This window comes from Durio zibethinus, chromosome 10 (genome assembly GCF_047325235.1).
Source record: "Durio zibethinus cultivar Kanyao isolate XHJ-2024 chromosome 10, ASM4732523v1, whole genome shotgun sequence".
NCBI classification, from domain to species: Eukaryota; Viridiplantae; Streptophyta; class Magnoliopsida; order Malvales; family Malvaceae; genus Durio; species Durio zibethinus.
In genome coordinates, this window is record NC_143171.1 from 5,605,568 (window position 1) to 5,632,005 (window position 26,438).

The following is a 26,438-nucleotide window of genomic DNA, read 5'->3' on the forward strand; positions in this document are numbered from 1 at the left end:
CTTTGAACTTACACTCTTTTACAAGGATATAGTTCAAACATTGTCAATAGAGCATGCATGGTTTCGCCTCTTAGGAATTTCAGAATTTATTGATCTCTTGGCAAAATTAGTGAATAAATTCAGTGAATAAAATAGAATTAATTGCTTATTTTATATAATCATTTATTTTAATAAGTACGTGAAGACATATGTCTACCAAGTCTTATTGAGTTTATATGGAGGGATAAAATTTTTCATTTATCTCCTTTTTCAACATTTAAAAAATGCAAATTTCAAAATCAAACTGTTAAGTTTTTAGAAAGAGTTTATATTTGATCATTCAATATATAAATTTTATATATTGTCAGTAAAATTAATAATGATATCTTATTAATAAAAAAATATTAATTTTTAAAATAAATATATAAAAATTAATATTTTTTAAAAAATTAATTCATTAATAAAGTGGTATCTATTCATTTCATTAATAAAATAATATCATTCAATTTATTGATAATATATAAAATCTATATACTAACAATATATTAAATATAAACTCTTTTGAAAAAATATGAAATTAGCTTTTTTATTGCTGATCTATCAATGGGTTAGAGCGGGTTTAAATCAAGCCTAGTTGACTTTTGAAAATTGTTGGCCAAGGCTCGTTAAGCTTAATAGACTCTTTTTTAAAAAAAATATATATTAAATATTAATATTTTAATAATTTTAAAGATATTTTAAAATTAAATAAAAAATATTTTTATTAATTAAATATTATCTTTAATATAATCAAATTGAATTTAAATTTCAAAATCCTTGTCCAAATCTCAATTTAAATCAAATCGAACCTATAAACCTCAAATAAGTCTATCATGACGTGAGAATTGCCTATCACCCACTGTTAAATCATATATATATATATATATATATATATATGTAAAAAAGGAAATTATCAAATACACTGGCTCTATAATTATTAATTTCATAAATAGAATCAAGATGGTGACACATTTTTTTAATGTATATTTAAAAAAATTAAAACAAAATTAATTTTAAAAAATGGGATATGTGTCATGATCATCTTAACTCTATTTGTGGAGTAAAAAATTTTCATTATAAATGTATGAAATAATTTTTGTTATGTAAAATGTAGTTGTAACAAAAAGAAAGTCATGTTTATGTAGCCAATAAATACAAAAATCGATGTTCAAATTCAAACAAAAAAATAAATTAAATAATTTGTGTTTTTGAAATCAAACTAAAGTTAATATGCATTAAACATAAGCAGTAATTCTCTTTTTCTTTAATTTAAGGATTACTGTTATCTATTTGCAAATATATTTTTTTGTTATTTAAAATTATTAGTGATTGAATCTTATTATTAAATATAAAAATTAAACACTCTACCAACATATCACATAATACTGAATTATTATCTAACCATATACGTAATACATAAACACTCACTCTTTACTAATGCTTAACTGACTACAAAGCTGTTGGATTAGAGCAATTGCTCTAATTATGTTAATTTAATTATGTCGCAGCTAGACCGATCAAAACGTGCATCACGAAATTTGGCGTGCTACTCGTTTGAGAACAGAAAGTTCTCTCCTTCTCCCCATGTTCACTCTAAGGATATTTTCATTTGTGTTGACCGAAAAACACTACATCAGAATAACCATAGTTATAATTCCAAGCAATAGCAACTCTTTCTTTTATATATTTATTTTTTTTTGGATAATTTTCTTACTATTATATTAAACATTTTATTATCTGATTTGGTTCTTCTCTTACTATTATATGCCTTTATCATGGTCACCATATAAATATTTTCTTCTCTTTTTTTCATTTCTTAACTTTACTAAAGATATATATATATAGAAGATTCTGATTGATAACATTCCTTGCCAAAGCACAACATCCTACTTTATCCTTTCCTTGATTCCTTCATGACGAATTACACATTTAACCACATAAATCAGCATAGATGTTTACACTATTTAAACCTGGTTATAGATGCTAAAATTGAACTCACACACCACATAGCAAGCCCCTAGTCTTTGCTCTCAATCTACTCTATATTTTGTTTCCCCTTGACTATGGCTGCTCAGTCTGAGTCCTCTGATCTTGAGTTTTCTGGCAACTATATGATCTTGAGGCCACATAAAGCGAGTGTATGCGACCTATTTCGCATCCTGATATGTAGCAAAAAATTGGAAGCAAAAGCATTCTTCGAACTCCCCCCAGGAGATGAGAAACTGTCCGACTTTCTCCGACGTAGATCACTAATATTCATGTCTCTCTTTTTGCAAAAACTTTTGCTCCTTATAGCTCTGCCCATGAAATGGTGTGGATTCATGGTGGAGACGTGGCTGAACTTCCTCTCATGGTGCTTCAAATGTTTGCGATGTTAGTCTCCATTTTCTCCTCGGCTTAATTAATTAATTTATGTCCATTATTTTGCATAAATGCACGCATGCATGTATGATAAACACATCCGTGCATACATGCATGTGTGCTGTGTGCATGTACTAATTGCTGTGACGTTAAATTATTTCTATAAACAAGCAAATGGTATGTGAAGTACTGAATATTATTATTGAAACTGCAGGCAAAGGTCCGGAATCATATAATTGCGTATCAATTATTGGACATATAGACACCCGAGTTGAATTAGACAAGAACCTAAAACCAGAAAAAACCAAATACAATGGAGCACTAGCTGCGATGGCTTCCAAAATAACCTACGAGAGTGAGACCTTTGTTAAGAAAGTAGTTAAAGACCACTGGAAGGTAAGTTTTGGTTTAGCATGCATTTGGATCCAAAAGCATTTATATCCTCATTTTCTGGCCTATCCCAGTCATTTGATTAGGGGGGAGGGGGCAGAAATTATCTTTACTAAAGAAAAAAAAAAAAGCAAAAGAAGAAAAGGCAACGTTGACATTAATTAGGTCAAAGGCAATCGAATTTTACTATTACATTAATTTAAAACTCAACCTCTTCACCTCTTCATTTGATTATTTATTTTTCGTTTCAAATGCAATGCAAATTAATATAGTTAGTTTATTGAAATAAGAAATAATAAAATTATATATATGAAACACCAATAAGTTGTCATAATTAATAGTTACTGAAGTTGGTTCTAAGATAAAAGATTTTGAGTTAAAATTCTAACCGTAACTTTAAAAAAAAAAATTTATATATATATATGCATGCGCGTTAAACATACTATAAAATAATTATTAACTGTTCAATCACTGTATATAGATAGTTAAGGTAGATATTGAACGAAATCTAATTTCAAAAATTTGATGCAGATGGAATTCATTGCTTGCGGAGACTACTGGAATGGTAAGAAGCAATTAATTAATCCCCTTTTACATATATAGATATATATATATATATATATATCAATATCTCTAGAAGATATTAACTTATTTTTGGAATATTCTACCCTTCAATTTAATGTACGGAAGCTAGCCGTCGTATTTACCGAAAGAAAAAACTTATAATATTTGGCAGATTATCATAAAAGACTCAGTACCGGAGCCTCCATGTTTTATGATAAAGGGGCCGATATGATAGTTGTTGCATTTAGAGGTACTAAACCTTTTAAAGCAGATAATTGGTGTACCGACGTTGATATCTCCTGGTATGAACTCGATAAAATGGGGACGATCCATGGCGGACTTATGAAAGCTCTTGGCTTAGTAATGGGAAAAGGATGGCCTCGTGAACATCAATCAGTAAACCCGCTCGCTTACTATACCATAACGGAGTAGCTGAGGGAATGGTTGAACAGAGACAATAAAAACAAAACAAAATTTTTGGTGACTGGTCACAGCCTCGGTGGTGCACTGGCGATCCTGTTTGTAGCAGTTCTGGCTTTGCATGAAGAAACAGAACTGTTGAAAAGATTGGATGGGGTTTACACATTTGGACAGCCTAGAGTTGGAGATGAATGTTTCAAAGATTTTATGGAAAAAAATTTGGGTGATCATGGTGTCAAATATTTGAGGTATGTTTATAGCAATGATGTGATAACTACTCTTCCTACAGATGACAGTACCCTTTTGTACAAGCATTTCGGGACCTGCATTTACATCAACAGCTGCTACAATGGGGAGGTAATTTAATTATTAATTGGCATTTGGTTGTACGTATGAAAAAAAAAAAAATTAATAGGTTTAAATACAAAAAAAATTCAGTTTATTAAATATATCATTTAAATTTTTATTTTTATTTTTATTACAATTAATTAAACCTTGATTGCAACACAATTTAAGATAGATGTTTAGATAACAAACATAACTAAATTCAAGAATTTTTTTTTCTATTTAAGCCTAAGCAATATACTATATGAGACAAATTATGTATGGAGGTTTTATTTATGGTTTATGTTTTGTGTTTTTAATCGTATGCAGATGCTTGAAGAACAACCACACAGGAATGTTTGCGGCGTGGTTTTTGCATGTGTACCAAGGTTCCTAAATGCAATATGGGAGCTGATAAGAAGCTTCATTCTGCCATGTTGGAAGGGAAGAGAGTACAGAGAAACATGGCTGTTGACGTTCGTTAGAGTTGGGGCAGTTTTTGGATTCCCTTTCCCTGGTCTCGCAGATCACAACCCCCAAGATTATGTCAATGCAACTCGATTGGTATCTGAGAAAGTTTATAGATGCTTTGAAGATAGTGGTCCTGAGCTTGCCAATAATGTATGATTTAAAAGGAGAGGAAAAGGACAAATAATTAAAGATTTGCCCACTGCCCAAAAGCTTACCGGCCAGATGATGACCAATTGAAGGTGATCCTGACGTATGTGTACTTTTTGTACATCATATATAGCTAGTAGTAGGATAAATGCGTATATAAACAATAATTCGAGTGAGTAATATTAAGTGACTACTAGCAGCCACAAACACGATTTTTTTCTGAAAATAAGATGATTTCAAATTTGTATTTGTATATCTCTTTTTTCTCAATAATAAGAAATATATGTGGAAACAAAATTATTTACAATTTGTATATCATTTTCTATATATATATATATATATATATATATATATCTTTTGGTGGTTATAAAATTGTTCACAATTCAATTCTTGGTACGAGACGTTAACCTTTTACAAGTTGATACATATTTTACATTTTACACTTTACACTTTTTTGAGGAAATAAAACAAAATGGAAAATGTAACAACAACAATTATTATAACCCCTTAAACGACAGACAAAACCATATATTGTATTTTATACAATATAATTGCCATATTCCTATCCTATCATCATCTAGTTAGAAAAATATTTAGGCATTTAACTAGGACCTAAGTGAGTAATATATTAATTGCTAAAATAACAAAAAAAATCTGTATTTTATCACTTTATTTAGATAAATTTTTACATTTTTATTGGACCCAAATAAATTATGAACTTTTAATTTACACCAAAATAAGCCATTAAACTTTATTTTGTATAAAAATAAATCCTAAATTGTTAATTGTTAATTGTATCTAAATAAATTTTTAACAACAATTACTTTTTTGTTTGAAATAAGACCTTATTATTTGGATGTAAATTATAAAATAAGAGTTTATTTAAAAAAATAAAATAATTCAAGGGCATCATAAATATATATTATATTACAACATACATAGTTACCATATAATATTTGCCGACATGTACACTTACGTAAATAATTTCTTTTTTCAACATGTAAGATAATTTCTAAAATTTTTTATTATGGTGACACATAAGATATTTATTAATTTTAAATTATTTATAAAAAAATATATTTTAAAAATTATTAAATTATCTAAAATTTTAAAATTTAATCAAAAATCAATTTAAATTATAATGAAATTCCTTTCTCCTACATATTACCTTATCTCAATTTAAAACTAATTTTAAAGTAATTTATCTTTTCCAAATTATCTATACTTAAAATGATTATTTAAATTTATCAAAACTTTGAAAAATATTAATATCTTTCATATTTTTGATAAATAATCTTTGCATTATCTCCAGCTTTTAAATATATTAGTTATAGATAAATATAATTTTAATAAACAATCCACTAGCTTAAAAAAATATATTTAGAGATATCTAAATTAAAATAAAATTTAAATTTAGATCAATATTTGTCACAGACTTTTAATATTAATATTTTAAGAAATATGCAAAAATATATATAAATACCATGATAACTTCAAAAAACCTCTAATTGTTGGTAGTTTTTAGTTATATAACTCTCCCAATGTCCTACGAAGCATATGAGTTAAACGTATCTTTCCTACTATTAATTTAATCTTTCTTTTTATTAGTCTATTCTTACTATAAGAACTAACAAGTTTTTTTTTATGATAGATACTATTTCACTAAACATACTATTCACTTTATCAAGTAAGATTTTTTTTTTAAATTAGCTATAACATTTCTTTTTTTTATTTCTCAATTCATAATAAATTTAATTAAAAGCAACTTAAGCTAATATCTTTTTTATTATGATTTAAAAATAAATAAGAAAATAAACTCAATAAATTTATTTCTTTTATTTATCAGATGAAATCACAATGTACAACTAAATAACAGTACGAAGAAAATCTGTGTTAGATAACTCTAATAAGTCATATTGGTCACTTTGATAGAATTTCTCAAGTTTAGAGTTATCAAGTAATTATTTAATTAGATATTTCTTTTTGGAGGATAAAGGTATAAAATACTAATATTTAAATATTATTATCTGATTAGATATTATCTATAGATAAAATTATCATTTAAATATATTTATGGATTAAAGTTTATCAAGATTTAAATGAAAAATCAATCATATATAATATTATATTACAACATACAAGAATACATGATAAAATTTGCTCGCGTGTAATCTTATGTATACAATATATTTTGATGACACATGATAATTTTAAATATACAACCAAATAAACCTATGCATAAGATAATTCTTTAATTTTAATTATTTACCAAATAATTTTAAATTTTTAAAAATTAAGTTTATCCAATATTTCAATTTTATATGAACTTCAACTTAATTTAAATAAAAAAAAACTCAACTAACTCTTATCGTCAATATATATCAAATCCAAAATTCAAATGCTAACTTTTAAATATCAAGTATTTTTTAATTAAATCATTATAGTTTTACTAACTTTTTGACTTTTTCCTATGTATATTGCTTTAAATATTAAGATTAATTATATGTAAAGTATTAAAATTAAATATAATTTAGATATATTTCTTTTAAAATAAATTTTCCAATAATATACATATATCTCTTTTAAATTTGAAAATTTCAGTATCTTTGTAAAATTCCTCATAATCTTTTAATATTTGGTATTTTTTTAAATTCAAACAAATTAAAATAAATTATTATATCCTTTATACTTTCAAAATTTTTTACTATTTCTTTGATTGAACTTACATTGATTATAGGTTAAATATGAAGTATATATTTTCACATCTAATAATCCCACAAGTATATTATTTTTAGTCAAATTCTTTTTTTAATGCAAATTTCTTAATATTTTTTAATGGTTTGATCAATACTAAAATTAAGTTAAGGTATGTCAATTCTTTTTTTGAGTTAATTTTATTTTCTAACATTATTGTTTATTTTTAACTCCTTTTTTATTTGCTTCACATTTTCTAATTATTTTAATTACTTTTTTTTATCAAGATCACAATTTTCAAACACTAAAATAAAATTTTGAGGTATATTTTTGTGTTGTGCCACGAAAAAAATCTTTGAATAAAGAAATTGGTTTTATATCATTTATAGATAATATATATGTATTTCAGGTTATTAGATTTTTTATAATATGTATTAAGTTTAATTTTGTGAAAATCCCGCTCTATGCGGTGATCCTATTTAGATGCCAAATAATTAGTTAATTATTAATCCTACTATTTATATTTTGGACATATGAAACTTCTTGATAATGGTGTTTAACATGCAAGGTTATGTTTATTATAATATTTTATTAAATAAAAAATGGGAAACAAAAATAGAGTAAAGAGAATAATTATTATTATTGCTACTATATTTAAATTTTTAAATATTTACCTTTTTAACTTTTATATTAACACATTTTTTCTCAACTAAAAAAAGTGATAACATGAATTGTGCATATGAATATTAAGCCACAAAATATTATTTTTCATGAAGGTAAGGATAGTAAGTTTTGATTAGTCAATAAGTATTTTCAATTTAAGAATTTCTAAATTATTTTTTACTATTTTGTAACATAAGTAGGTTTTTATATATTTTTGTAACTTGAGTAGGTTTCTTACATTAATTATTAGTTTTGGAATCACATAGATTTAAAAGTGGGAATCAACTATATTCCAAAGAAATTTCTTTTGGATCCAAAGTAATTTTTTTTATCTATCGGTTACATAAATATTTTCTTATGAATTGATATTTAATTGTTGATAGATATTTTAAAATAATCTTTTCAGTTTGTTTGTAGTAATAAATTTTAATTAATAATTTTATAATTTTAAAATATTTTAATTAATAAATAAAATTAATCCATATATCACACAGGTTACAAACTAGTATATTATATTATAACATACATAATTAACATATAAAATTTACTGATGTAGACGTTTACGTGGATAAGTTTTTTTTATGTGTAAAAAATTCCTAAAACTACTTATATGGACACTTTCGTTGATAACTTCAAATTATTTTGATAAATAATTACAAGTGTATAAAAATAATCACATAAGATGAAAATTAAAAAAATTTAATTTAAAATGATAATTTTTTTTTAACATTTTGTTGGATAATCTAATAATATTATTTATAAAACCTTTTGAATATTTTTCCTCAAATATTATTTATAATATATTTTGACTTTTGTCAAATTTTTTAATAAAAGATTTTAATTTTATTATGGATTTATATTTTAATTATATTATATGTATTTACATATATTTTGAGAGTGATTAAATAGTATTAATTTTTTTTTTATATATTTCAATAAGTAAAGATAATTCATGCATCGTAAGAATATTAAACTAGTTTTTAATATCTTAACTTATCTATAAAAATAAATATTTGTAACAACGCACAGAACTCACAGTATCGATAATGAAACGTGGTGTAAATTGAGAATCCCAACTGAATTTTTCATCGAAGGAGCTGAATTTTTCTTTCCATGGAGAAGATTGTTGTGGTTATAAAGAATCATTATCCAAATTTCCCCCTCAATATTTAAATATTGTGAATACTAGTACTAATTTTTCATTTAAAAATAAATCTTCCATTTTAGGTCTAATATAAAGCAACAAAACTCCTCTAAGATCACAAACTTAATTGAATTTTATCCCCCAAACTATAAATAAATATAAACTAGTCCCAAAATAATGGGCCCAGCTTGTTTATATATAAACCAAGTAGGGCTTGCAAGGATTTCGATTAGGCAAAACGTAAGTGAAAGTCCAATTTGAATTATCAGCACCTCTAATGACGGTCTTTTGCTTGGCCTTTTAAAAAAACATGCCAAGAAAAATGTTTGATGTTAACTCTGATGAAGTTTCTTGATAAAAAACTCGAAAATTGAGATAGAAAATTTAGCTCCAACCCATTAAAATCTGCATGTCTCAGATATTCTGCATGTGTTACATGTGATGAAAAAAGCAGATCATGAAAGTGAAATGTGTTTCTCGTTGATAGAACCAGTGCTTTCCCACATAGCTACTCTTAGGATTTATTCATTTTAATTTTCTTCTTGAGTACGGTTAGAATTTGAATCTCCATTTGCTAAATGCCTAAGCAATCACAACGTCATATTTACATAACGTATACCTTAACTTCTCTCTCTCTCTCTCTCTAATTTGAAGTTATTAAGGTTAAAAAATAGAACGAAGATTAACAGTCGAAAAACAAAAGGACCAAAGGCTTTTACAACCAAGTTACAAGATTACTAGACCAATAATTTCCTGATTTGGCAAATAGATCAATAATTAAATTGGCCTTACGTTAAGTGTAAAGTATAATATAACGAAATAACTTTCAATCTAAATTTTAGATTTTCAACTTGATTAGATATGAGCTGGCTTCATACACCATAGAACATCAAAGTGGAACTGGATATTAGCTTAAATAATTGCATTCCTTAAATCACTTTCAACTATAATAATGTGAGAGCTAACCCAAATCGTACTGTTTATTATAATTAAGAGTCTAATATTCAACTAAATTGTTGAATTGGTAATTCAACATTCAACTAGATCATTAGGTTGTTTAGTAGTAACTTTTCTCCTCCTTCATTCCTTTTTCTATGTAAAATTTTTTAACTTTAATTTTAAGTTCCAAACATATTACTTTATCAAATGTGACTCACCCATTAATTAAGGAGCTAATCTACATTTTAGCAAATGTGCAAAGAACCTAAATCGAACCTCGTTAGAGATTTGAAACTTTTCAACAATCCTTCCAAAATTTTCATTTACAAATATTAATTAATACGGTGGACTATAAATCTTTATTTAATTAAAATTCTCCCTCCTGTATTTCCCACCTCCCTTTTAACAACATTCCATTGCAAAAGTAGCACTTCCTTTTTCCTGATTCTTTTGGATGGGTTACAAAGCTAAGTATATATCCCAAAGTGTTTGTTTGCCAATATTTAAGAAGTTGAATATTATGATTTATGACACTGTTTATTCACAGCCAAATTAAGCCATTCTAAATCCTCTAAAGTAGTCTTTGTTTTTTCTTCTTTTCTAACTAAAACCATGGATGCTGACAAATACCAAGCAGACAATTATTTGGTGCTAAAGCCAGAGGAGGTCAGTGCATGGGAGGTTATTCGATTATTATGGAGCAAAAAGATGGAGAAAAAAGCATATATTTCTCTACCAGAGAAAATAGAAAAACGGTTCCTTGAAACAGGGCTTGCAATCGCCTCTCTCACAGCTCAAAAATGTCTGCTCCATACTGTAAAACCCATGAAATGGTTTGGACAAACGCTTGAGATGTGGTTGAACCTCGTCTCATTCAATGGCAACATTTTCATGCTCTTGCTAAACACATTGCGATGTAAGTCACGTCTCTCATTAATTGCTTTCTTAATTTCTTGCCCTTAGATAATGTTGAAGTTAAATTCCTTTGTTAATTTGTATTGACATTGCTTGGATTTATAGGTAAGGTGAAAATTCCTAAGCGTAAATCAGATGGTTTTATGTCGTTCATTGGACATCTTGACAGGCGGGTTAAATTAGACAAGAATATCCAACCGGGAAATGCTAGATACAATTCAGCATTGGCTGCAATGGCGGCTAAATTAGCTTATGAGAATAAGGGCTTTATTAAAAGAACAGTTGAACAACATTGGAAGGTAAATTTCCTTCTAAATTTTGTGTCCTAACTAAATTCCCAATTATCCTTCCCTCCGCCCGTACTCATGGGATTATGTAAAAAGTTAAATCTATCTATTTATACATCATATGAAAATGATCCTCAAGCCAACTACTCCCATGGTATCTTCTTTTTAAAAAAACTAATACTTTTAATGTTTAAATTATACTAAAAAATGTAAGTGGTTACTTGACTGCCATGTGGAGGTGGTAGTGGATCAAACGTGGTGGTGGAGAATGAAGCGATGAATTATTTTTAAATATTATTATTCAATTTAAAATTATTTTCATAAATAATTAAATTAAAAAAGCTCACGCATAATTCTAGTTCTATAAAAAGTTCAAGCTAGTCAAGTCTAATTAGCTGGTAAGCCCCATCATCGATCTATGCAAAATGCTTGAATTGAGAAAAAAATTTTAAGTTCTAACCATTGAAATATCCTCTTTAAATTGAGATATAAGAATGTACTTATACATAATAATTCAAATTCATTAATAATATATGAACGGTCAAATGCAATAGTTCAAATTCATTAATAATATATGAACGGTCAAATGCTACATATACATATTTCATACACATAAATTGTGTACGTATCTATTTTTTTCTTTAAAGTTTTTATTTTCAATTTAATCCTTATGTTGTCAATTTTTATGTATGTATGTATGTAAATGTAATTTGAGTGATTATTATGTGCATATATAATTCTTATCATAAACAACAGTATAACACTAATCAAAATGTAGCAAATTTTCATGTTTATATATGTATTTTACTTTGAAGAGTTTACATGATGCAGATGAAATTCATTGATAAGGAGTACGATTTTTGGAATGGTAAGAGATATTATTACTATATAAATTTCGTTTGTATTATTTAAAGCCCATGACCATATTAACAAAATTAAGCATACTTAATTTTGGGCAGATTATCAAGATAAACCAAACACGCAGGGCTTCATGTTCCATGATCAAACGGTCAATATGATAGTTGTAGCCTTTAGAGGTACCGAACCTTTTAATGCATATGATTGGAGTACGGACATGGATATCTCCTGCTTTGACAACCAACAAATGGGGAAGATCCATGGAGGGTTCATGAAAGCTCTAGGCTTAGTAATGAAACAAGGTTGGCCCCCAAAGCTCCCTGAGGAAAAACAAGGTAAAAACTTGGCTTATTATAGCCTAAGAGAGGAGTTGAGAAAGAGGCTGGAGGCAAATAAAGAAACCAAATTTATAGTGACTGGTCACAGTCTGGGCGGGGCACTTGCAATTCTGTTCCCAGCTATTCTGGCATTGCATGAAGAAACAACTTTGTTGGAGAGATTGCAAGGGGTTTATACCTTTGGGCAACCCAGAGTTGGAGATCAGAAGTTCAAGACGTTTATGGAAATGCAGTTTCGTAAATATGGTATCAAATACCTGAGGTTTGTTTACTGCAATGACTTGGTTCCTAGATTGCCTATGGATGATCCTGTAACTTCCCTGTACATCCACTTTGGGCAATGCCTTTACTTTAATAGTTGCTATCGAGGGCAGGTAAACCTTTCTTTTCTCTTTAATTCCCACACTGTTCTTCAAGCATATTAGCATTGTAATCATACGACTAGATTCATTCATCCATCAGTCATAATTGAAAATGAAATATTATAAAAATATAAGTTTAAAGCTAATGATACTATTTACTCCTAAAATCGAGATTTAAGAAGAAATTTTTTTTTTCTTTTTGGGTTGCAGGTACTTGCTGAAGAACCACACAAGAATTACATTTCGATGTTTGGATCGATCCGGAGGTTCTTTAATGCATTGTTGGAGCTATTAAGGAGCTTTTATCTGCCATTGCTGAAGGGATCAGAATACAGAGAGAGTTTAGCGCTGATACTGATGGTCAGGTTTTCTGCGCTTCTTTTCCCAGGCGTGGCAGATCATAATCCCTTGGATTATGTGAATGCAACTCGATTGGGAGCTATCAAAGTATATGAAGAAGTTGAATCTTCTAAGAACTCCAAGAAGTCTAATTGAAACCAGTCCGTACCAAGTTGATCATCCATTGTATTACTTGTATCTATCATTTTTATTTATTTTATGTATTATTAATTATCTTTTTATTTCCAACAATAACATCGTTGTATGTAAATTGTTATGTTATTTTGTTGGTAAAGTGTTACATTTTTTACAGGGTAAAGTGTTATTTGTTGCTATGTGCCCTGTTAAATATTAAGCTTGTGTTTTTGTGTTTAATAGTGGTGTTTCGCCAACTAAAAAATCAGTAAAGCAATAGATAAGACCAACCTATTGCCTGGTCCGTGGACTTTGAAAACCATAAAAGATGATATTTGCTGATAATTACTTTTGCGTACAAAAATCCCATCCACTAAGAACAAGAATCTGAAATCCGCGTTTTCCTGGACCAGGAAATGATCCATTTAAGCTGCTCTAACTCAGAATGGAGAGACATCCTAAATTTGTAATATATTATACATGAAAGAGTGGGGAAGCCAAGAAACCAGCGAGCATATACAAAATCTGGAATTAATAACTCAAACTTTAATAAATACCTGGTGGAAAATATTTGAGCCCTTGTAAATCGCATTGCAGGAAACTAGTAATCATGGCAGGAGAAGCAACTGCTGAAGGAACTCGTGCGGATATGAAAGAATGTAAACTTCCGTGAAGTAGGAATCTGTTCATCCTCCTTGCCTGATATTGAACTTCTCATTTCTTGCGCTTTCATCTGAGCCATCCTCAGCTTGCTCAAGATCTTATCCATTGATGCTGATCTCTTCTTTTCCAATTTCATCTGTTAGTAAAATACAGTACTCTATCAGTGCCCTTGATTCTATATGTCTTCCTACTTAAAAGGAATATGAAATAAAATGATAAGGTAAATAGAAAAAGGCAGAAAAAGATCTTAAGAAAGCTCAAGCTATTGGATAGAGAGACAATAAAAAGAATTCCTTTGTGCATGTGAACCTCTAGTTTTCGTATAGCTGCCTCAGCTTTTGCCCTCTGCAAATTCTCCCATGCGCTGATCTTTGCTTCCTCTCTTTGCAACCTGCAAAATCAAGTTAAAAGTTGCTTTAGAAAAGAACCTTTATATTTCTGACACTTCAACTACTCCCCAAGTTTTATATTAATGCTCCAGGTCAAGGCCCTGATATCATGGTGCAGTTTATCTAGAAACTGAATATTGGAAATTTCCTTGAAATTATTAAAGACTATAGCATTGAGTGACAGAACTTGAACTTCAATTCATCCAAGGTTGGATTCCAGGGAAGCTGGAATGTTTTGCTGTCCCCACTATTGAAAGTTACATTCTATATTTCATAAAGAAAGGCAGAATATGTATTCATCGAATTTCAAGATTCATATTACGCATTAATGTTGCCTCAAATTGTAAAGGATTCAGTGGTGTTTATTTTGGAATTTTCCTTTTGTAATTGGAATAAAACATACTTTGAAATGTTTGTTGGTGCCTCTGAAATATCCAGAGATAAAACAGAAGCTGCCCTGCTGTTTTGATAGAAGTCTTCAAAATCTGGCACGCCTTTCTTGATTCTTTTTGATCCATGTCTTTTGGACCAGTTAGTAATGGTGGCTCGTTTGTCTATCTGTACTTCCCTGATGTCCAATTTAGAAGGATGCTCATTGTTCTCCACAGAAGGAAGAGGAAGGATAGGGGGAGGCGAGTGGCAAAATGAAGACCTCTCTCTGGGAGATGAGTGGCTGCTACTGCCCTCAGGGCTCATTTGTGTTGCCATATCCCTCCTTGAAACTACACGAGTGATCATCATTTCTTCATCCTTGATTTCATCAAGCTTTTCATCTGCAACAATTTGATCCAAATTGTACACAAAGGAATCATGCATTGTTTTGAAGCCAATATGAATAGAGATGACATGAAAAACTAATCCTTATAATGTACGAAGTATCTTACATCTAGGTAATTCGTTTAAAACTTCTTTAAAGATACAGCCTTCTATTAATTTCAAGTCCCAATCCATGACCACATCCATGACCACATCTATTCTATTTAAGTCTCTTAAGCCACAGACGCACACATACACACAAAAAGATTTTATTGCAGTGACAGCAGTTCCAAGTCTCAAGCTCAAATGGAATTTCATTAGAAGCTAAGATTTAGCAAGATATATGTAATTTTAAACACATTATATTTGTTCTACACACTGCATTATCAGTTAGCAGGGCAGCACTTCCACAACAAAGATGTCCCAGCAGCTCTTAAGTCTTAAATATGATTCTTCTGCCCTCAGGGTATGTCTGTCTGTGTAAGGACAGTTCACAGTTTCCTTCCAGATGGATCTTTAAGAACTTCATTATTACAATTAATCATTACTGGTTAGATATTAACAGAACTGGGAGTTTGATCATGGGAGGTTAACTGGGTTTTTTGGGGCTTGGATTAACCTACTTTGGATTTGATGAAAAGGGAAGACTAGTGATTAACTAAATATCATACCTATGGAACATTCCATGAGACCCAAATTCATGTTCTTTAACTTCCATAGTCAGATCAGCTGATAAGTACTAGGAAGTATAGCAGCCGAAGTTAAAATTGCAAGCAAATGATACTCAAAACAAAGAAAGAACAGTAATACCTTGAGAGCTGGGCAATGAAGTCTCACTAACCAAATCTGACCATCCAGGTATAATAGAGGATTGTGACACATTACCCTCATTCTGCACCATACAAGATTGCTCGCCGTCACCATCTCCACCAGCATCAGTGCCTCGACAACCACCATAATGAACAGAAACCCCATCAGCCATCAAAACCCCAGTTGAAAATGGAGAGCCTGCCATCAAATTCCTCACACTGCCACTGCCTCCACCATCAAGTAGCTGCATTGAAGGAGAGTAATTAGAGTAGAATGCAATTCCAGGAGGCACAATCGGCCCACTTTTGGACTTTGGCCGCCTCTGAAGCTGATAGTTTGCATTCTTGCTAACACCGTAACCCAAAACAGGGCTACAAATCCACCTCTCAGCATCTTCCCATTTGGAAGGCAATGTTCTACCACTATAAAAAGGTGTCAAAGAGGAAGCACTGATATGTCTTCTGCTATTACCATTGCTATTAGCTGGATGTGGCACTCTCTCTGAACTCCACCCTTTTTGAGCCACCACCACGCCATTATCACGGTAATATGATGCTCCTGGGCTTGGAAAAGCACGCAGATGGCTCAAAGAAACAGAACCTTTCTTCATTTACTCTCAATTAACTGTTCACCACAGCAACAGTCTTAGCCTTTCGCATACACAGTACCACAAGAGCTAGATTTGAACAAATACTAGTGATGCTGGCTTGCTGGCAAGGTTGTCTAAAAGGGTTATTGAGACAATGAAAGAATTTGTTTGAAAGCTGATTTGTACTGTTTTTTGTGGCTTGTTATACAGCTGGTTTTTTTAATTCTAGCTTTCTTTTTTTGCATTAATTTATGCTTTGTAGGAAGCTATCCGTTTATTGGGTACAAAGATTTGTCTTCATCTAGACAAGCCTTATGAAGGGTTGCTTCAGTGAGATTGCAAAATGCCAAATTATGTATCAAATCATTGAACGCAAAGGCCAGGAATGTTGACGAACTGGGCATTAAACGTTTTTAACAGCAGTCTCAGTCAAAGACAAGGATTATTTTATCGTTTTCTACATATTCTTTTTTTTAATACTAGTTGAAAACTCAGATTTCGACAATAAAATAAGAATAAAAAAGAAAAGGAAAACTCAAATTCAACTAAAACCACCTGCATAAAGACGTCACAAAGGCACAAAAAAATAGAATAGTGAATATCAAAAGAACGTTGAGCAATAAGCAAAAAGAACAAAGTGGCTTGCCTGCGGGAAGGTTCCCATTGGAATGGGGTTAGCATTTTATATATTGAGTTCGAAGATGAAAAACGGTAGATATAACATTTTTTTTTTCATACTTTGCCTTTTTCTTTTATTTGTTCTTTGTAATAGAAGAAACACATCTGTTGCATTCAATTCAAAACATACGATCTGTTTGTCTGGTTCATTTCCCTAATCTTAAGTCCTTGCTATTAAAAGGTAATATATATGTAATGCCCCAATTTCATATTAAAAGAATATATGGATATAGTATAATATATATCTATATATAAATCTAAATTCAAATTTGTGAGATATTTTTTGTGAGATAAAATTATGAGATTTTCGGATTAAAACAGATAATATCTCATAGGTTGAGTATAATCTTCACAAATAGTATCAGAATTTTCATCAATCGGTGTGAACTAAGTGTTACATCACATGTCAAAGGGGACAATACCTCAACTACAAGAACTAAATGTTACATCGTCGGAGTTACTATATATATAGAGAGATTTAAACCCACCATATATATATGTAGAGATCTAAACATAAATTTGTAAAATGCTTTTTGTGAAATAAAATCGTGAGATCTTTGTCATAACATATAGATCCGTAAATCAATAACTAGACTTAACAAATAGATGAAGTCACCACCAATCTTTTTTATCTAGGTGTGATTGGTAACCTAAGAAAACTATCCTCTTAAGGAGCTCCTAAGCTTGATTAAGGGTCCCTAAAAAAAGGTTCGAGTCTACTAACTAGAACAAGGTTCGGGAGTTCGGTTACATGTGGGTAAGGTTATAATACCCCTACATGTCCATCCGAAATATTGTACCATTTTATTTTAAATTTATCCTAAGGTCTTGATTCTAATAGTTTCAAATTTTTATGTTAAATATTGAAAATAATTTATAAGATTCTTTTATCAATATGATAGAATTCTTAAAAATATTTTTTCACCTCAAGAATATTCAAGGATGTTATTTGTTTCCTTGAAGAGGCTCCGTTGTTAGAAATATTTTTGTTAATTATTTTTATTGTTGAAAATATATCTTATTATTTCACCATTTATGTCAAATTAAAAATATTTTCTCTTTTTGAATCTCTAAATTTTTTATCATTTGGGTCTATTTAAAAATTCTCTTTATTTATTTTTTTTTATTTCTAAATTTTTCACCATTTGGGTTAATTTAGAAATTCTTTTTCTTTTTTCTTTTTTTTTTTCAGAAAGAAAATAATACAATAATTATTTTTTATTGAAATCTCATTTAAATTTTTCCATCATTTGAGACAAATTTAAAGAAATTTCTCATCTAGAGATTTCTTAAAAAATTTACCATTTGAAATTTTTAAAAATCTCATCATTGGATAATTGTCAAATATTTTCAACCAAAATTTTTTATTTTTTATTTTTTTGGATTGAAAATAAATATTAATTATTGTTATTGAAACCTTATCTAAATTATTCCACCATTTGAGACAATTTTAGACAAAATTTCTCACCTAGGAATTTTATATAAATTTATCATTTAAAATTTTTATAAATTTCATCATTGGAAAATTAATATTTATTTCCAAAATTTATTATTTTTTTATTTTTTAAATTTAATCATGCAAAAATACTCCTAAAAATAAATAAACACATAATAAATAAATAAATAAATTACCAAAAAAAACCTAAAAAAATGGAACGGCTCGGCTTAAGACACAGACAACGATTCGAAACGCCGCTGGGGGGAAATCAACTCGGCTTGACTCGACAGTAGGGCCTACGAAGCGGGTTAAAGCGGGTTAGTGTTACAGATCGGGTTGCCCGAATGGAAACACGCGGATCCTGATGGGTTTCTTAATGCCAAAATGCTGTCGTTTTACAATGGTATAAAAGGCTAATTCTCAGCTTTTTGCTTTAGATCTCCATTTTCCTTTCTCTTTCTTCCCTTTTATTTTCTCTCATATCTATCTAGAAACCGAATGAACTCCGATTGAATATCAATCGAATTTTAGGGAATGTCGTCGGAATCTAGGTTAGTCGTCGGACGGTCATCGAAAAATTTAATTGATGTTAGAATCTTCAACCAGATTCTGGGAAACCTGTTGAAAAATTTAACCAACATCAAAAAACTCTTTAAAAAATTCAACCGACGTTAAAAAATTCACCAAAAACTGAAAATTTTCCAGAAATCTGGGGATTTTCCAGATTTTTCCAAAAATCCCCTCTTTTTTTTAAACCCAAAAATCTTCAAAATTTTTTTACTTTTTTCTACTTGCTGTGTTTTTTATGTTTCTGTCCTTTGGCCTTTGATCAGTACGAATATTTATAGGGTGAATTAGGAGAGTTCCTAATTAATTTTAACTCTCACCTTTGACTGAATTTCTGCATTATCCTTGAACCTAAGAACATTAAAACCAATTGTAACTCTATTAGCACCCCAAGCACGACAAAATTTTTATTTTTTATTATCCTATCATCAACTAAAATGAAAAAAAAAATCAAAATCAAAATCAAAATAATAAATAATAAGAAAATAAAAATAAAGCCCATAAAAAAGTAATAAATAGTTGGGCCTGACTTCTTGAACCCCATTGAGCCAGGCCCGATAGGCTTAGGCCTAGATCATGTTGAACCAAGCTTAATGGGCTTAGGCTTTGACCAATTAAGGTGTTTACAGCTACCTCTCTTTATACATTTTTTGTGTAACAGGAATTATGCAAAGACGTAGACACCCTGCACATGATCATCCCAACACATTCATCTTTTTATTTTTTTTCTATTTTTTGAAAAAGTAAATAAAGTTCCTTTAAACAGAGGCTCAACGACTTTGAGAAAAATAAATGCTCACAGAGGCACCACAACTTTGAAAAGTAAAATGCTCATCTAAATAGAGACACCACAACTTTAAAAAGTACAATGCTCCTCTAAACAGAGGCACCACAACTTTGAAAAATAAAATGCTCCTTGATGATCATGTCTAGAGGATTCGTAGATTAGATTTGATGAAATTTGAAATGAAAACTCAAAGATTCACAATTTTAGTTTAAAAATTAAAGGTTTAGATTCGCAAAAACCTTTCAGTTTTGTAAGAATTCACTAAAATTTGATTCTCAAAATTTCAGTTTCATAAGAATTCAAATTTTACGAGATCTCAAGATTCGCATTTGCAAATTGCAAGATTTGCATCCAACATTTAAAAATTCTCATTTGAATTTTAGAAATTCACATCCAAAAGTTTAAAGCTTCTCATTTGAGTTCAAAGATTCACATCCGATAAATTTTAGGGTTTCACATCTTAAATATTCTTATTTGAAACTCAAAGATTTTCATCTGACAACTCAAAGATTCTCATTTGAGGATTCATAATTTTATTTTAAAAGATTTCATCCAAAGATTCAAATTTTTTTTTCAGATAACTTTCAAACTTTTATCAAAATCAAAATTTTGTATGTACTGAATGTCATGATCGATGATGCAAATGCTTTCTTAATAATGCAAATACAACAATCTAGATTCTCACAATACCAGATTTTCAATCACGATTCAAATGTTTACTGCATGATGTAAATGCATAGCCAAACCAAAGTTTCAAATATTCTCCAAGCAACAATACAAATGTAATGCATGTAATGCAGATGTCAATGTCATGAAATTCTAATTAAATATGGTAATATGGCTCTCAAGACTCCACCATCTCTTATCTTTCTTTTTTAACTTCTTAGTACTAACCATTTAGAACAAGTTTCATCCATTGATACTTGTCGCAATTCACAGACCTTTTAGCACTAGCAATTTTAGAACAAATTTCGTCCATTGCTCCATATCATTTAATCATAACTCATAGGTTTCCTAGCACTAGCAATCTCAAAATAAATTTTGTCAATTGATCCACATTATGTTCATCACTTGATCACCATTCATAGGCTTCTCAGCACTAGTCATTCAAGAATGAACTTCGTCCACTGATCCTCATTATTTTCATCATTCGATCATAACTCACAGGTTATGTCAACCAATTCATCCCTATATTCATCACCTTATGTCCTTCCAAATCATCTTTTCAAGTTTCTTCCAGCTCTTTATTTTTTTCCCTATCATCCTAGATTTCTTTTCAAAAGAATACAACAATCGTTCATGAACATTATCATTCATTTATCATCATTTCAATTATTGGTAAACACAATGCAATCATTCATTTTCTCAATTCATTCTAGGGATGTGAGAATAAAAGAGCACAAGGTGAATTGAGAAAAAGGTAATCAATGACGAGTGAGTTTGGTACAAAAATAAATAAATAAAAGAAATGAATTCAAAGCATATCAATAGAGATGGTATTGAATGGTACAACAATGTCCAAACAATAAATACTTAGACAACTGTAAACATTAATCTAGAATTTTTTCTAAAAACTCATTCCTATGACTTTTGGAGTCATTTTAAGCTCACTGAGCTTTGCCCCAGCTTTGAGAAATCTTTAAATGTCTTTGATCTTTCATCCATGTGAACTGTCTATCAAACTCTCAACTCACTGAGCTTTACCCCAGCTTTGAGAAATCTTTAAATGTCTTTGATCTTTCATCCATGTGAACTGTCTATCAAACTCTCAACTCAGAGATTCTTCTACCCAAATAGCCCTTTCGAATTTTTTTTTCTCTTTTTTTTTCTTTCTTTTTTTTTTATTTTTTTCATCTATTAGTGATATCTCTCACACATCAATCTCTAAAACACATTCCATTGCCCTATCATAAGCATGCCTTAGCCCAATATGTGATCATTCAATTTGAGCATTCACACTTAATTAAAATAAACTTTTAAGGGTTGTAAGGTAGGCCATGGTGAGGGGTCATAAAAGAAATGGATAAAATAGGCTCAAAATATGTGTTTAAATTATTCAAAATCAAAGGATCATTTCTCATCATTTCATGGATTTTGGCATTTTGCCCCATTATCCATCATTTCACTATTTTTTTCATTTTCATCTATTTCATTCTTCATAAAAAGACTCTCATTACTTTACCCCAAATCATGTGTGTCATTCATTTTTTTTTCTTTTTTTTTTTATCTTTGAGACCTTTTGTAATCTTTTATCTCTTTTTTTTTACAAAAAAAAATTGTCCTCAATATGGAGGATGATCCTTGGTCGGGGTTCTTTTAGAAAAAGAAATCATAAAAGGCTCAAAGGGATAGCAATGAATGGTTTTTCGAATGGTAAAAGAAATATGGCCATTTTTCATCTCAAATGTGAATACTTTCTTTGAAGATCATCTATTGAACCAAAACAAACTCATGAATCTTTATAAAGGACTGCTTATCTTTAAAACATATTAATTTCACATCTGTTATTAGCTAACTTTTTTTTTACTCTAATAGTTTCCTCATATCAATATGAATGAGTTTTCAAAATTAAATCTCAGAATTATTGCTATCATTGTCTAAACATTCATCATTTGAAATTTGAAAATAGGAATGAAAAGTATAAAAGCTAACAAAGTATAGAACCATGGTTGAATGAAAGAGAAAATATAATAAATTGCATTATCCTTGCCTTTTATTAAAATGATAACAAATGAAATCATATTGCATAAAAGAAATCCTAACATTACTCTAAAAGAAATCCTAAAATGATAAGAACTTTCAACCAACCTTAACATTATTCTTCTTTCCAAAATTTATGCCCCTTATATGATCAAGTGAAGGATCTTTCTTAACATTTGACTCCCTGATTCATTACAGCTCTTTAGGCCCTTTTCGGATCAACGTGTTCTTAATTCTCACTCAGAGTATTAACATTATGATTGGGCAATGAATTGTCACTAATATTAAGTGTTGTTGCTCCTTTTTAATCAACATTTATCATTCCATCCTTGATCAATTGTTGCACCTTATGCTTTAAAGTAATGTAATTTTATGAAATGGTCAGTAATTCCATAGTGGTAGTCATAATGAGCTGTAGGATCATACCACTTGGGATAGGATGGCTTAAGCGACTCCACACAACTATGGGCAATCAAGTGGTTATTGTAAAGCTCACGGTATAACTTTGTATAAGTCATAGAAATTGGATCAAATACGAGTTTTTCTCGAGTAATTCGTTGCTCTCATAAATCACTTGCTGGACTAGCAGGATGAATTTAGAGTCTTGTAGGAGGTTGAATGTTAAGGCTATATGTGAGAGTTTGGGGGCTAAAAATAGGCTAGTATATTGATGGATAAGATGGCAATAGGGCTGGTTGGTATAGGTAGAATGAGGTATTATTCACAGTAGGATAGTATAGAGAGTAACCCTATAGTGGAGAATATTGATAACCCTTGAACTGTCTACCAAAGCTCATGGCTTGAGCTTCAATATCTTTTTTCTCTTACGCTTTCTTGGTTTTTTCTCCTTTCAACTTACCATTTTTAGTGGCATTCTTAATTATTTCACCTGATACCATCATATCGATGAAATTCTTTATTGCATTTCCTATCATCTTTTCATAATAGAGAGATTTTAAAGTGCTAACAAACAATACTGTGGTTTCTTTCTTAGTCAGAGGAGGCTACACTTGAAAAGAAATATCCCTCCACCTCTGAGCATACTCTTTAAATAATTTAGTCACTTTTTTCCCTATTTTGTAAAAAAAATGATTTAAGGCTAAGTCTATGATATGTCGATACTAACTAATGAAGTTATGGGCCATATCACTCTAGGATCGAATGCGAATCCTATTCAACTAGACATACTATCTAGCAACAGAGCCCATAAGGCTATCTTGAAATACATGCATTAATAGCTTCTCATTATTAGCATGAACAACCATTTTTTGACATTACATAGTAATGTAAGTTTTCGGGTACTTCATACCATCATACTTCTCAAACTCTGGCACTTTGAATTTTGCAGGAATAACCACATTGAGGATCAGATAGAGCCTAGCAGCATCCACTGAATCATAAAAACTAATTCTCTCTACTGTTTTTAACCTTTTCTCTAACAAGTTCATCTTCTATTCAACTTTTAAGGCTTCTAAAGTCTCATTCTCCTTAGGCCTTAGGAATTGATATTGGTTCTACTACCTTCTCAGTAAAGATAAATTTTGCATAACTCTTGATATTGTCTTGGATTTGAAGTTGATGACATTTCAGGGTATGTGTACCCTATATAATAGGTGAACTACTGTGGTGGTGGACCTTGTACAGGTTGGGCTTGATGTGGCCCAAAACTAAGAGGGTACAGTGGGTCATCCACCTCTTGTAATGGATGGTCTTGTTGGCTAGTACTTTGTTCTATACCTTTTCCCTTGTTTAACTTGTTCAAAGCCTCCAAAATCCTGTTCAACTCCTCTTTTAGCTTCTCTTGGGCTTTCTCTATCCCCTCAAAATGATTAAAATTTTTTTTATTTCATCTGTCTAGCTCAAGCCCTTATATTATATTGATGAGTTGATTATGTGGGATTCTTAGTTGGTGGAGCTATCTTTGAACCTTAAGTACCACAATTATGATTAGAAATGTTATGCATGATATGTTGATGCATGAAATGCACCTTTTCATGGATGAAATAAAAATGATACAGATGTAGAATGTTACATATGACAATAAAAATGATGCATGATATGGTAATGCAAATGCTCAAAGTTAAACAAACAAAATAGTTAGATCACAAACTATTCTTTTTTGTGTCCTAACTTTGGGTTATATCTATCATTAGGTATGAAGGGCTCTATCCTAAAGCTGATCCTCTTAGGTGTTGATTATATTCAAGGTTAAGTGACTTTAACCACTAAAGGTTCTCAAATTATTCCTTACATCATTGTCTATCACAAACTAGTAAGGCAGTCTAATCCTCACCCATTATAGGCTACCAACGAAAAATATTTAATTTAAGTAGGAGTATTTTGCTAGCCATTGCAGAGATTATCATCTCACAAGAGCAAAAGTACTTTACTCCTTCCTAAGAGGGATAGAGCTCGAGTATAAAGCTTATGTAATGCAAATGCTTATGATAGTGTGTGTGAAGGAACATATTATCATACCCCAAAAATAGAAGACAAAAAAGATAAAAATGTTAGTAAATGGATAATTACAATTTAAAACCATTAGATCAAAGGATAGGATAAACTTAAAATTATTATGGCCTGACTCTCTATCGTCCCTAGTGGAGTCATAAACTATCATAACATATAGATTTATAAATCTATAACTAGATTTAACAAATGGATGGAGTCACCACCAATCTTTTTTATCTAGGTGTGATTGACCACCTAAGGACTCTATCCTCTTAAAGAGCTCTTAAGCTTGACTAAGGATTCTTAAAGAATAAGTTCGGATCTATTAACTAGAACAGAGTTCAAGAGTTCGGTTATATGTAGGGAAGATTATAGCACCCCCATATGCCCATCCGAAGGATGATACCATTTTATTTTAAATTTATCCTAAAGTCTTGATTTTAATGGTTTCAAATTTTTATGTTAAATATTAAAAATAATTTATAAAATTCTTCCATCAATCTGATAGAATTCTTAAAAATATTTTATCACCTCAAGAGTATTCAAGAATCCCATTTGTTTCCTTGAAGAGGCTTCGTCGTCAGAAAGATTTTTGTTAATTATTTTTATTGTTGAAAATATATCTAATTATTCCATCATTGAAGCCAGATTAAAAATATTTTTTTCTTTTTGAATCTCTAAATTTTTTACCATTTGGGCCTATTTAGAAATTCTCTTTATTTTTTTTTTATTTCTAAATTTTTCACCATTTGAGTCAATTTAGAAATTCTTTTTTCTTTTTTTTTCAAAAAGAAAATAATATGAAAATTATTTTTTATTGAAATCTTATTTAAATTCTTCCACAATTTAGAACAAATTTAAAAGAATTTCTTACCTAGAGATTTCTTAAAAAATTTACCATTTGAAATTTCTAAGAATCTCATCCTTGGATAATTGTCAAATATTTTCAACCAAAATTTTTTATTTTTTATTTTTTTAGATTAAAAATAAATATTAATTATTGTTATTGAAACTTTATCTAAATTATTTCACCATTTGAGATAAATTTAGATAAAATTTCTTACTTAGAAATTTTATAGAAAGTTACCATTTGAAATTTCTATAAATTTCATTATTGTATAATTAATATTTATTTCCAAAATTTATTATTTATTATTTATTTTATTTTTTCTAAATTTAATCATGCAAAAATACTCCTAAAAATAAATAAACACATAATAAATAAATAAATAAATTACCAA

General features: G+C 29.6%; 2 protein-coding genes and 1 pseudogene across 2 annotated transcripts; 2 read left to right on the forward strand and 1 right to left on the reverse strand.

Annotated features, from left to right (window-relative positions):
• The first annotated feature begins 2,010 nt into the window (after positions 1-2,010).
• Positions 2,011-4,763, forward strand: LOC111293166 (triacylglycerol lipase OBL1-like; annotated as a pseudogene).
• A 5,795-nt stretch (positions 4,764-10,558) lies between these two features.
• LOC111293253 (triacylglycerol lipase OBL1-like) lies at positions 10,559-13,559 on the forward strand. The gene is made up of 5 exons (XM_089767275.1): positions 10,559-11,051; positions 11,156-11,349; positions 12,169-12,205; positions 12,297-12,907; positions 13,106-13,559. Exons 1-5 carry the CDS (start codon positions 10,748-10,750, stop codon positions 13,388-13,390), a joined length of 1,431 nt encoding a protein of 476 aa, XP_089623401.1. The 5' UTR covers positions 10,559-10,747; the 3' UTR covers positions 13,391-13,559.
• A 121-nt stretch (positions 13,560-13,680) lies between these two features.
• On the reverse strand, positions 13,681-16,728 carry LOC111292620 (uncharacterized). Its single transcript, XM_022885078.2, has 4 exons — positions 15,988-16,728; positions 14,825-15,194; positions 14,342-14,423; positions 13,681-14,168 (listed from the first exon to the last, which is right to left on the reverse strand). The coding sequence occupies exons 1-4, from the start codon at positions 16,595-16,597 to the stop codon at positions 13,971-13,973; spliced, it is 1,260 nt and encodes a 419-aa protein (XP_022740813.2). The 5' UTR covers positions 16,598-16,728; the 3' UTR covers positions 13,681-13,970.
• Positions 16,729-26,438: the final 9,710 nt, after the last annotated feature.

What these genes read in the sequence shown, in the direction of transcription:
- LOC111293253 (XM_089767275.1), top strand. Translation starts at nt 10,748, where the DNA reads ATGGATGCTGACAAATACCAAGCAGACAATTATTTGGTGCTAAAGCCA. An exon ending in GGAGTACGATTTTTGGAATG is followed by an intron (nt 12,206 to 12,296) that starts GTAAGAGATATT and finishes AATTTTGGGCAG; the next exon opens with ATTATCAAGATAAACCAAAC. An exon ending in ATAGTTGCTATCGAGGGCAG is followed by an intron (nt 12,908 to 13,105) that starts GTAAACCTTTCT and finishes TTTGGGTTGCAG; the next exon opens with GTACTTGCTGAAGAACCACA.
- LOC111292620 (XM_022885078.2), bottom strand. Translation starts at nt 16,597, where the DNA reads ATGAAGAAAGGTTCTGTTTCTTTGAGCCATCTGCGTGCTTTTCCAAGC. An exon ending in GCACCAACAAACATTTCAAA is followed by an intron (nt 14,424 to 14,824) that starts GTATGTTTTATT and finishes TTGATTTTGCAG; the next exon opens with GTTGCAAAGAGAGGAAGCAA. An exon ending in CAGCTATACGAAAACTAGAG is followed by an intron (nt 14,169 to 14,341) that starts GTTCACATGCAC and finishes TTTTACTAACAG; the next exon opens with ATGAAATTGGAAAAGAAGAG.